Source organism: Capricornis sumatraensis, chromosome 1, assembly GCF_032405125.1.
Source record: "Capricornis sumatraensis isolate serow.1 chromosome 1, serow.2, whole genome shotgun sequence".
Classification (NCBI taxonomy): domain Eukaryota; kingdom Metazoa; phylum Chordata; class Mammalia; order Artiodactyla; family Bovidae; genus Capricornis; species Capricornis sumatraensis.
Window position 1 is genome coordinate 166943870 of NC_091069.1, and position 12564 is coordinate 166956433.

Below are 12564 nucleotides of genomic sequence, written 5' to 3' on the forward strand. Positions count from 1 at the left end.
AAACAGAGGAGACAGATTCTAGGGTTATTAATTTTTTTTTTTTAAGTGGCAGCGATTGCGACCAGAGAGCCTTGAGCTCACGGGAATTCTTAACTTGAGGGTGATAAACACACAACAATGGCGGTTTGTCCTTGGCCTTTTCTCTTCTTTCCCTTTATTTTTAACTTACTGAGGCTGGTTTCCTCACCTCACTCTGCACCTGTGGTCCTTCTAAATGTGAGAGCCTGTCTGATGCATGTCCGTCATAAGGGGCTGTGCACAAGCGAGTTGATGGGGAGGAGATGGGAGCCCGGTTACCATGTCTCAGTGTTCAGAGCCCTCAGGAAATGATTTGAGACTAACAAAGTGAGAAAAGCTCCCTCAGATATTTAGAGTTGGCTCTTTCCTCATTTTACAATTTAGTGGATTTTCTGCAGTGATATAGTCAAGGATAGTTATGCAAATATATGCAATTCAGGACTCATTTCAGAATAAATAAACCTAAATTAAAATTAATGGGAAAAACACCTATCAGAAACAGATCAAAAATGGAACACTATTTGTTTTATTTATTTATATGTGTCCCTTAAATTAAGGAGCAGTGAAGCACCCTGATTTTGGGGTTTTTTTGTTGTTTGTTTCTGGTATAAGAGGAAAGGAAATTTGAAAATTTCTGATTGGCTGCAGACAATATAAATTATTCTTTGGTGTAATTCCAGTATTATTATTATCACTGCAGAAAATCAAGTAATATGATGAAGGGAACCCAAGGGAAATACATTTGATTTATTGAGCCTTGTTTTTGTTTAATCACAGCTTGAAGGGGTTTAGGATTGCGTTCCTGCTGTGACTCTCCTGTTTATCCCCAGTCAGCCTGATGAGCCATATAGAGTGGGGGTAAGGAGGGGAGACCCTCCAATGAGAGATATTAACAATGAAACAGCTGAAATTAAACATATGTTTCTGTTACTGGAAAGTAGGAAGGAAAGTTCTCTTTTTTTATGATGGGAGGACAGAAAGAAGCTTTGGGACTTTCTCCTGCTTTCAAAACACCTTAAGGAAATTAATTGGCTCAAAATCCTTCAAGCCCTTTGCATCAACCATCTGCGTCAAGACATCTTCACACTTTAGGATGGGAGGTAGGATTCCACATAGATGATGACAACATAGGATATTTAATGAAATGAAGGTGTCTTGTCGTAGAGCTATGACCACAGTGAAGCAGTCATCTTTTCTTAGAGACTTCAGTACTCAAGGGGCACTATAAAAAAGATTAAGGATCCTGTGTGTTAGTATTTTTTTCCATAGGAAACTGCATTTCACATGGGCTGCCATCTTGATTGAAAAGAGGAGGGGGAAACAGATATTCTAGAAAGTAAAAGTGCTTGTAAGAAATAGGAAACTTAAGAGGGTACTTTCTATAAGCACCTCTCACACCAGCTACCCCAAGTCTCCATGAACAGCTTTTCAATTTCTACCAGCAGAAGCCCTAAGTATTAGTAGTAAGAAAAACTATATTCTCTAAAACTATCGGATCTAAAGAAGCTATATCTACGCTCTATCTACAACATAAAATCAAACTAGGGTCATTCTCCAATCAGCAATTCCATTTGTGGGAATATATCAAGTTCAGCAGAATCCCACAAGCTCTATCCTGGTCCAGACTGGTTTTCAATATCAAACACGGTTCCTTTGTGAACAGTGTCTGGCTTCATTTTGTTCAATGTTGTATGTATCATAAAGAGTAATCAGATAAAATATTTGGCTTTGGGGCTACAGAACTGCTCTCATAAAGGATACCTTGAGTCCTAGTGACACTGCACAGGCTCGTCTTGGATGGAGCACGACCTCTCTGAGAATGTTGTCCATTGGGACAAACGTGGATGTGGATGTTTGCCACATCAAGATACCAGCAAGATGGCAACACGATAAAGTGGTGTCAATCTCTGCAGCAACGGTAGAAGATAAATGCCTTAAAATAATTGTGGCATGTCAGGAATTCAAAATGGGATACTTCCCATGAACACTAAGCCTCATGTCATGTCTAAAAAAACAGACACATTTTAACAGTCTTATTTTTAGTGGCTGGGGAAGAAAACGGATTTCATCAATGTTTTAGGGAAGAATCTTATTCAACAGCATTCTTCTAAAAATATTTTGGACCTTACTTGAAAGTTAAGAATAATTCTTTTATTAAGTTGTCTAGTTGATCCCTGAAACCTTCTGATTCTCATTTCTAATATAATTAAAATAAGTCTGTCTATATGTGAATATATGCATATGTAACACATTGCATTATTGACACTCTGCATATCTACTCTCATTTATGGCCTAATTTTTAGTTTAGACAAGTGTTAATGAAACATGATCCATCTTCAAACTTAGAAAACAGCAGCTTCCAACCTTTAATTCTGAGCACATTTCCTTTAGAGTGTATATGATAATCTTGTTTAATTGGATTTATTTTCTCCACACGAGGCCCCGCATGGCCTACTTTCCATTTTTTTTCCTCAGGTCTTTGAGTGTTATTTGCAAATCACTTTTCTGAAATTTAATTTCAATGGTAGGTTGGTTTCATTTCAGATTTTTGTATTGTTTTAATTTTATTTGCCAATTTGCCTTTAAATAGCCTTAAGCTAGAAGGTTGGGGCTATAACTTGCATCTAAATGTGACGTAGGAAGCAAATTTAATTTGAGTGTGTAGAAAGTTCTGTGAAAAAGAATACCAAATGACTACCTTGTTTTCTCATTTGTGCTTTCTAAAATAGTTGTGTTTAAAAGGAAAAGTCCCCAAATTAGCCACAATTTTAAGAAAAAGAAATGTCCTCATAATATGGTTGAGTTCAACCTTTGGTGATAGATAAATTCATTTTTACAAGTGATACAAATGATTTCAGATTTGGATTGTATAAGGGGGTCAGTTAGAAGATTCATATATTTATGAGCTACAGCATTTAACTAGCTATGTTCCAAATATGTAAGTTCATAGTTACCTGTAATATGTATTAATTGAACAAAAAATCACTTTCTTAGCTTAGTACTATCTCCACAGTTACTGACCAACTTGAAGTATAGACCAGCTTTCTGCCTTACAATTCATGTGAGGACAATTGACTGACTTTTCTTTGAAGGTTTAAATTAAAAAAAAAAAAAAAGTTCCTATTTGTATGTGTGTGTGTGGATTTTGTGAATATATTTATCCCTTTTTGTGTTTTGAACACTACAGATGATGGAGAATGACCCAGCAATTGAGCTATGATGATAAAAACAATACTGACCTTGAAGGGGGTGGGGGATTGTGGGTGAAACACGCTCTAAAGGGGAAAAAACAGTAAGCATCATGGAGAATTTATATGGATAGATAAATAGATATAGATATGTCTTCCTCATGTTTAGCTACTTGGACAATTATAAAACAGAAGAGTTTTCATACCCAGGGGATCATGTCTCATATAGAGCATTTGTCTGTCCTTCCTGCCAGTGCTAAATGATCAGAGAGCTGTTAGTAAAATTTTAAATCCAAAGCCTTTAAAAAAATTAGCTAGAGTAGAGGATAACACCCTATTGCGGACCTTACAAACAGAATCCTACCCTCCTCTGGAGAACCCACCAAGATCACAGACTTTTTGGAGTGTTTAAATTAGTAGTGATCAGATTCAGAACATGTGTCTTGGTCCTGCTGCTGGGCTCTTTAACTTCTGATGGATGAACCTGTGGTAACTAAGGGCTCCTTTCCTCCCTCTAAGCTCTCCTGTTCATATCAGCTTTAGCCAAGCATCTGGAAAATTTATTTTGGTAAACAGTAATTCAGATTTTCCTTCAAATTTTCCCTTCCACATTACTGATACCAGGACAAGAGTTATGCCAGGATATAAGCTTCTTGCCATGATACAATTTGATTTTTAGTCTTTTCCTTAATCCCACCCACTTATGATAACACAATCTCATCTGAAGTTTGAAGTCAAATGTGCTTGATGACACCTACTGGTGAGTAGTAAGACATGCTTGTCTTTTAAACACAAGGGTCTCAGTTTACAAGTTTCTGAGTTCGATCCCAAAGCTACTAACCATAAACTGAACATGCTGAAAGAGCTCAGGCTTTAAGGTATCCTCTATCTGACTCATTAAAATCCAGGTTTAATACAACTCTTCTCTGAGGCTCTTTCAGAGAGAGAGAATGTTGCATTAAGGATAAGATGCTTTACTTGGTACCCCCAAACCCTATAATGTAAGTATAATCATAATGCTTTTCTACATTCCTCCTAGCAGCTTGGTTAGATAAAGACCAGGGATAAATGAAAATTAACAACAGTCTAAACCATAAAGAGGAAAGCATATTTACATATTCACATCTGATCTGCTTGCCATCATATATCAGAAATTCTGACTAGATTTTTGGTTGAAATTTGGGCACTCGGTACATATGGACATTAAGAAAAACAAGTCTCCTTGCAGAGTGAGCTTTCCTCTAACTTGGATGAAAGTTGTGGTTTAATGCCAAAGTTCTGTAAGTGCATTAAGATGGAACAGGTCAATAACAGCACAGTGAACAATTGTGTCTTAGTTCGACAAGTATGGAGGAGAAAAATGCTTTAAATCTCCACCAGTTACTTGGTATTAAAGTTTCCAGCTTTGAAAATAAATAGCTAAACTGCTTTCAGCATTTATAGAGCAGTTGGAGACTACTGTTCCATATTATATTCTATACATCCTATCTTATTTTTATTATTACAATTACTATTCAGCCTGTTTAAATGATTCAGCTTAATATTTTCTCATCACACTGTTCACAGCTGGATAAATGCACTCTGCTCTCATTTCAACAAGACCATTTATATTGCTAAACCATCTCATCCACCCTCCTCGTCACCTCTTCAAGTTTCCCAGCTTGTCATTATCGTCTTAGCTCCACCCTGTTATCATCATCTTAGCCCCATCATGGCCCATTAGTTATTCTCATTCTCTTAATTCCCTACTGACTTATCTTTCCTTAGATCCTTCCCCATCCCAGCTTTTTAAGCCTTATTCTTCCAACATCATTTCACTTTCATTTCATCCAAGAGTAGCTGGTTGAGAGGCTTTGCTAAGTCTTAACTAGCATCATCAAGTGGTGTATACTTAAACACTGGGCCCCAGAGATAGTAAAATGGCTTTGAAAGAAGCAGGGAGACTCTCATTTAAAGCGTCCCCTCCAGGGCTGGGTTGCTTAGGTGGTACTTGAAATTTCATCAAGCATAGGTTAACGATTTTTTTAATTAAAAAGAGAATTGTAAAACTTCCATACATTGATGTGGTACTGCCTTAGTGTAGATTTCTTTGTATTTTTATTCTTTTATATTCAGTCATCTCAAAATATCTTACTAATCCATGTATTTCTCTAAAATAAAAGGTAACTGATCAGTAGAATTGTCTTTCTTTAATCTGTTGAATACTCCCTTCCTAAGGGTCAAAAGCTGAGTATAAGGCTGGACTCTCTGCTCAAAATCTCAAGGTACCAAAGACAAGCCAACAGTCTCACTAGTGTAGCAAACCCAGGCTGGTGAGAGTTAATGGAAATAGGAGTGGGAGGTGTTGGAAGCATTGCCCCTGGGTAAGGAGAAAAAAAACCAAACAAACCAGTGTCTAGTCAGTGAAAAGACATCATTAGTGAAAAAGGGAGGAAGAAGTTAGATGCCATTTTACCTCTGAACTACAAAAGATACATCTCCTCATACCTTCCCTACATCAGTTCAGTTCAGTTCAGTTCAGTCCCTCAGTCTTGTCTGACTCTTTGCGACCCCATGGACTGCAGCACGCTAGGCTTCTTTGTCCATCACCAGCTCCTGGAGCTTGCTCAAACTCCTGTCCATCGAGTCAGTGATGCCATCCAACCATCTCATCCTCTGTCGTCCCCTTCTCCTCCTGCCTTCACTCTTGTGCAGCATCAAGGTCTTTTCTAATGAGTCAGTTCTTTGCATCAGGTGGCCAAAGTATTGGAGTTTCAACTTCAGCATCAGTCCTTCCAATGAATATTCAGGACTGCTTTCCTTTAGGATTGACTGGTTTGATTTCCTTGCAGTCCAAATGACTCTCAAGAGTCTTCTCCAACACCGCAGTTCAAAAGCATCAATTCTTCAGCACTCAGGTTTCTTTACAGTCCAACTCTCACATCCATACATGACTACTGGAAAAAACCATAGCTTTGACTAGACAGACCTTTGTTGGCAAAGTAATGTCTCTTCTTTTTAATATGCTGTCTAGGTCGGTCACAGCTTTTCTTCCAAGGAGCAAGCATCTTTTAATTTCATGGCTGCAGTCACCATCTGCAGTGATTTTGGAGCCCCAAAACATAAAGTCTGCCACTGTTTCCATTGTTTCTCCATCTATTTGCCATGAAGTGATGGTACCAGATGCCATGATCTTAGTTTTCTGAATGTTGAATTTTAAGCCAACTTTCAGCAAGAGGGTCTTCAGTTCCTCTTTGCTTTCTGCCATTAGGGTGGTGTAATCTGTGTATCTGAGGCTATTGATATTTCTCCCAGCAATCTTGATTCCAGCTTCTGCTTCATCCAGCCCAGCATTTTGCATGATGTGCTCTGCATATAAATTAAATAAACAGGGTGACAATATACAGCCTTGACATACTCCTTTTCCTATTTGGAAGCAGTCTGTTGTTCCATGTCCAGTTCTAACTGTTGCTTCTTGACCTGGATACAGATTTCTCAGGAGGCAGGTCAGGTGGTCTGCTATTACCATCTCTTTCAGAATTTTCCATAGTTTGTTGTGATCCACACAGACAAAGGCTTTGGCATAGTCAATAAAGCAGAAGTAAATGCTTTTCTGGAATTCTCTTGCTTTCTAGATGATCCAATGGATGTTGGCAATTTAACCTCTGGTTCCTCTGCCTTTTCTAAATCCAACTTGAACATCTGAAAGTTCTTGGTTCATGTACTGTTGAAGCCTGGCTTGGAGAATTTTGAGCATTACTTTGCTAGTGTGTTAGATGAGTGCAATTGTGTGGTAGCTGGAACATTCTTTGGCATGGCCTTTCTTTGGGATTGGAATAAAAACTGACCTTTTCCAGTCTTGTTTGGGAAACTGCTGAGTTTTCCAAATTTGCTGGCATATTGAGTGCAGCACTTTTACAACATCATCTTTTAGGATTTAAAAGAGCTCAACTAGAATTCCATCACCTCCACTAGCTTTGTTCATAGTGATGCTTCTTAAGGCTTACTTGACTTTGCATTCCAGGATGCCTGGTGAGTGATTCTAGGTGAGTGATACACACCATCGTGGTTCTCTGGATCATGAAGATCTTTTTTGTTTAGTTCTTCTGTGTATTCTTGCCACCTCTTCTTCATATCTTTTGCTTCTGTTAGGTCCCTACCATTCTGTCCTTTATTGTGCCCATCTTTGCATGAAATATTTCCTTGGTATCTCTAATATTCTTAAAGAGATCCTGAGTCTTTTCCATTCTATTGTTTTTCTCTATTTCTTTGCACTGATGACTGAGGAAGGCTTTCTTATCTCTCTGTGCTATTCTTTGGAACTCTGCATTCAGATGCTTTTATCTTCCCTTTTCTCCTTTGTCTTTAGCTTCTATTCTTTTCTCAGCTATTTGTAAGGCCTCCTCAAATAACCATTTTGTCTTTCTTTTTCTTGGAAATGGTCTCGATCACTGTACAATGTCACAAACTTCTATCCATAGTTCTTCAGGCACTCTATCAGATTTAATCCCTTGAGTCTATTTGTCACTTACATTGTATAATCGTGAGGGATCTGATTTAGGTCATACCTGAATGGCCTAGAGGTGTTCCCTATTTTCTTCAATTTCAGTCTGAATTGGCAATAAGGAGTTCATGATCTGAGCCACAGTCAGCTCCTGTACTTGTTTTTTGCTGACTGTATAGAGCTTCTCCATCTTTGGGTGCAAAGAATATAATCAGTCTGATTTTGGTGTCGACCATCTGGTGATGTCCATGTGTAGAGTCATCTCTTGTGTTGTTGGAAGACGTTGTTTGCTATGACCAGTGCATTCTCTTCACAAAACTCTTTTAGCCTTTGCCCTGCTTCATTTTGTACTCCAAGGCCAAATTTGCCTGATACTCCAGGTATCTCTTGACTTCCTACTTTTGCATTCCAGTCCCATATAATGAAAAGGACATCTTTTTTTTTGTGTTAGTTCTAGAAGGCCTTGTAGGTTTTCATAGAACCGTTCAACTTCAGCTTCTTCAGCTTTACTCGTTGGGGCATAGATTTGGATTACTTTGATACTGAATGGTTTGCCTTGAAAATGAACAGAGATCATTCTTTCATTTTTGAGATTGCACCCAAGTGCTGCATTTCAGACTCTTTTGTTGACTATGAGGGCTACTCCATTTCTTCTAAAGGATTCATGCCCACTGTAATAGATATAATGGTCATCTGAGTTAAATTCGCCCATTCCAGTCTATTTTAGTTCACTGACTCTTGTTATCTTCTGTTTGACCACTTCCAATTTACCTTGATTCATGGACCTAACATTCCAGGTTCCTGTGCAATAGTGTTCTTTACAGCATTGGACTTTACTTCCATCACCAGTCACATCCCCAACTGGGCATTGCCTTCACTTTGGCTTTGTCTCTTTATTTTTTCTGGAGTTGTTTCTCCACTCTTCTCCAGTAGCATATTGGGCACCCACTGATCTGGGGAGTTCATCTGTCAGTGTCCTATCTTTTTGCCTTTTCATTCTGTTCATGGGGTTTCAAGGCAAGAATACTGAAATGGTTTGCCATTCTCATCCCCAGTGGACCATATTTTGTCAGAGCTCTCCACCATGACCTGTCCGTCTTGGGTGGCCCTACACAGCATGGCTCATAGTTTCATTGAGTCAGACAAGGCTGTGGTCCATGTGATCAGCTTGATTAGTTTTCTGTGGTTGTGGATTTCATTCTGTCTGCCTTCTGTGGGATAAGGATAAGAGGCTTATGGTAGCTTCCTGATGGGAGAGAATGACTGTGGGGGAAACTGGGTCTTGTTGTGATGTGTGGGGCTATACTCAGTAAATCTTTAATCCAATTTTCTGTTGATGGGCAGGGCTGTGTTCCCTCCCTGTTGTTGACCTGAGACCAAACTATGGTGGAGGTAATGAAGATAATGGAGGCCTCCTTCAAAAGGTCCCATGCGTGCACTGCCCCACTCAGTGCCCCTGACCCTCCAGCAGGCCATCACTGACCCACGCCTCCACTGGAGACTCCTGGACACTCCCAGGCAAGTCTGGATCAGTCTCTTGTGGGGTCACTACTCCTTTCTCCTGGGTCCTGGAGTGCACAGGTTTTGTTTGTGCCCTCCAAGAGTCTGTCTCCCCATTCCTGTGAAAATTCTGGTGGCTCTATGGTGGGGTTAATGGCAATCTCCTCCAAGAGGGCTTATGCCACGCCCAGGTCTGCTGCACCCAGAGCCCCTGCCACAGGCCACTGCTGACCTGTACCTCCTCAGGAGACATTCAAACACTCAAAGGCAGGTCTGGTTCAGTCTCTGCGAGGTCTCCTGGTATGCACAAGGTTTTGTTTGAGCCCTCTGAGCATCTACGTATACACATCTAGATAATGTGTTAGTCTGGAGCCTGGACTCTGGAAGGAGGTTCAGTTCAGTTCAGTTCAGTTGCTCAGTCATGTCCAACTCTGCGATCCCATGAATTGGAGCATGCCAGGCCTCCCTGTCCATCACCAACTCCTGGAGTTCACTCAAACTCATGTCTATCGAGTCAGTGATGCCATCCAGCCGTCTCATCCTCTGTCGTCCCCTTCCCCTCGTGCCCTCAATTCCTCCCAGCATCAGGGTCTTTTCTAATGAATCAACTCTTCGCATGAGGTGGCCAAAGTATTGGAGTTTCAGCTTCAGCATCAGTCCTTCCAATGAACACCCAGGACTGACTGAGCTCCTTTAGGATGGGCTGGTTGGATCTCCTCGCAGTCCAAGGTACTCTCAAGAGTCTTTTCCAACACCACAGTTCAAAAGCAAGGAAGTCACCTGGGTTTAAATCCCGTAAGTCATATTTAGTTGCACTAATTATTTGACCTCTTTGTAGAATGGAGGAAATCGAGCGCCTGGTAAAGTAAATCATCTTTCCTGATGATTAAGCAAGATCACACATGTTAGGTGTTTGGCACGTGCACAGTATGTCCTACGTACTCACTTGATAAAAAGTCATTATATTATGGATAGAATCACCTTATTCTTCCTCCCTATTTATTTCTTTAAAAATAACTCCATGTAAGCACTGAAACAAGATAGTTTCCCTTTGTGGGTATCTTGCAGTTACAAGTTTGGAGACATGGGATCTGTTATTTTACATATGCTGACAATAGAATATCTCTTGGCACCACCAGACCCAGCCTTCACCCATATGATGCATATTCCTACATCTGACAAAAGCTAAGGAGATGAATCCTTGTCCATCCATGTTGTACTGCTGGATTAATGTGTTCAGAAAAGTGATACAATGTAACACTTTGCCCAGGATGAAGACAAAGCTATCAAACGCATTACTTGGCTAAATAGACTAAGGTATTAGGGATCCTTAGCGACCCCATGGACTGCAGCCTACCAGGCTCCCCCATCCATGGGATTTTCCAGGCAAGAGTACTGGCGTGGGGGGCCATTGCCTTCTCCAAATAAACAAGAAGACTAGAGTGAATGGAGGACAAGACAAATGAGAAAGGAATGATTCCATTGGCTTAGAAAAAATTACTATGAATACAATGTATTCTTGCCCTCTGGTTCAATTATTTGACCCTTTTGGAGGTCAGTATTTGAATAGAGTGTGAAGAAGTGTATGTCTGTGTGTGGTGGATATATCAGTGACCGCAAACTGACACTGTGTACACAGTCAGCACACGTCACTGTGGTAGACATGGAAAATATGCTGATGCCCCTGTGAAGGTGGATAATTGTGAACTCTTCAGGGGTTCTGGCTCGAGATTTACCTGCCTCTGCCTCTGGCTGGCCGCAGCTCACCAGCTGCCTCGAATGCTCTGGACTGGCTGGGTCAGCAGAGCACCCTGCTGTCCACATAATGCTGTCTGTCACATGGGGCTGGCTGCAGCCACTCTCCCAAGCATCTCTCTCCTCCTGACCTTGTTCTGTGGGAAAGCACTGCTACCAGCAGCGTCTTCCTTCTTCCCAATAAACCTGTCTACTTTGAATCTAAGTAATAGGCAATATGCTCACACACGTACTTTCTTTTTTCCTTGTCTTCTTTTTCTTGTGTGCTCTCTTCCTCCACCCCCACCTTTCTTTTGCCTGTGCAGAACTGGCTACAATAGAGTCATGTTCCTAAAATATCCAGCTATGAAGGCTTTAACAACGTATCTCCCAAACCCAAACTGGGGTGGCAGGGTGGGCATGGTGGACTTGCTATTCCTCCTACAAGAAGCAGAGATTTCCCCTTACAAAGGGCTTGGGCCTTGGGTCGAAAAAACAGGACTGTAAATTCACTAATGTTTGGCAATTTTAATAGCTTCTTTTCACCTCAAAGCTCAGTGACCTTTTGCATCTGTTCTTCTGTAAGGATTACACCTCCTAACCTTCCCACCAAATGGGAAATCAATTCCAGGCCGAATGCTGAGACAGGTGCCTGTGTGCAGAGCAGATGCCTGTGTGGGCGGCCCTGAAGAGGGTCCCCCGGAAATGGCACATTAATCACAGCCCTGTGCACTTCTCAGATGTATAATGAGGGTGACTTCTGCAAAACCGTCAAGGACAATATGACCATGATACACTTGCCCAATTTCTTGATTCTTAGTTAACAAGCAGAAATTCTGTAAGATTCTTGATATTTCTTCATCTTACTGGGTGGAGTCCTTTACGTGGACTTTTGTGAACAGAACCACAGTATTTTAGAGCTTGAGATGACCTTTCCTTACCACCAGCGGTATCTCTATTATCTTTGACCTAGCCTGTGCTCTTTTTCTCCTCTTCAAATGATTCTTTTCCCCTTCTTCCTCTTTTTCTTTCTTTCATCCCTGTGTAAAATAGGCTACCTTGGAGCCTACACCATCTTTCTATCCTTCTTGCCCTTCCTCTTTCTCAGTCTATAGGTATCATTGTATTTATTATTTGAAGTATGTCATTAGCACAGTCCTTCTGAGTGGGAAAAGAAGATACTTTTATGCCAATTTATAGTTGCTCACTTTCTCTAACTAATCCAATTATATCATTTTCTTTTTTCCAATCCCCCTAAAAACCTCTTGTTAACTGTATGTTGTTCTACTTAATCAGCTCCCCTTAGATTTGTCAGAATCTCAAGTTTCAGAGTTGAGGCTGCTTTCCCCTCTATTTATGGAATCCCTAATGTCAGGAATGAAACAGGTAAGTACATTTCTAAATAAATGTCTTCTCAATTGTTTTGAGATAGCAGTGTCTCCAGCTTAAGTCAAAAAAACTCATGTTTGGTCTTTGAAGACAAGTAGACAGGGATATGAATTTTAAACTTCATATTGACACAACATTTGTAGCACAGCTGTATCCCATCAAACGTACAGACTGAAGTCAATGGGAGTTATGGATAAGAAAATGAAGGTCAAATTCAGAAGAGTTTGTGGTGGTGTTTTGTTTTTTTGTTTT

The 12564-nt window shown here is 40.4% G+C and overlaps 1 protein-coding gene across 2 annotated transcripts in view; it reads right to left on the bottom strand.

Annotated features, from left to right (window-relative positions):
• LSAMP (limbic system associated membrane protein) overlaps positions 1-12564 on the bottom strand; it is a 705546-nt gene that overhangs the window by 21667 nt on the left and 671315 nt on the right. The window contains exon 7 of one of the 2 annotated variants that reach the window (XM_068976034.1): positions 3258-3293. The exons of the other annotated variant lie outside the window; for it this stretch is intronic. Coding sequence (XP_068832135.1) covers positions 3258-3293 — 36 coding nt within the window. The remainder of the gene's footprint in view (positions 1-3257; positions 3294-12564) is intronic. 2 annotated transcript variants of the gene reach the window in all.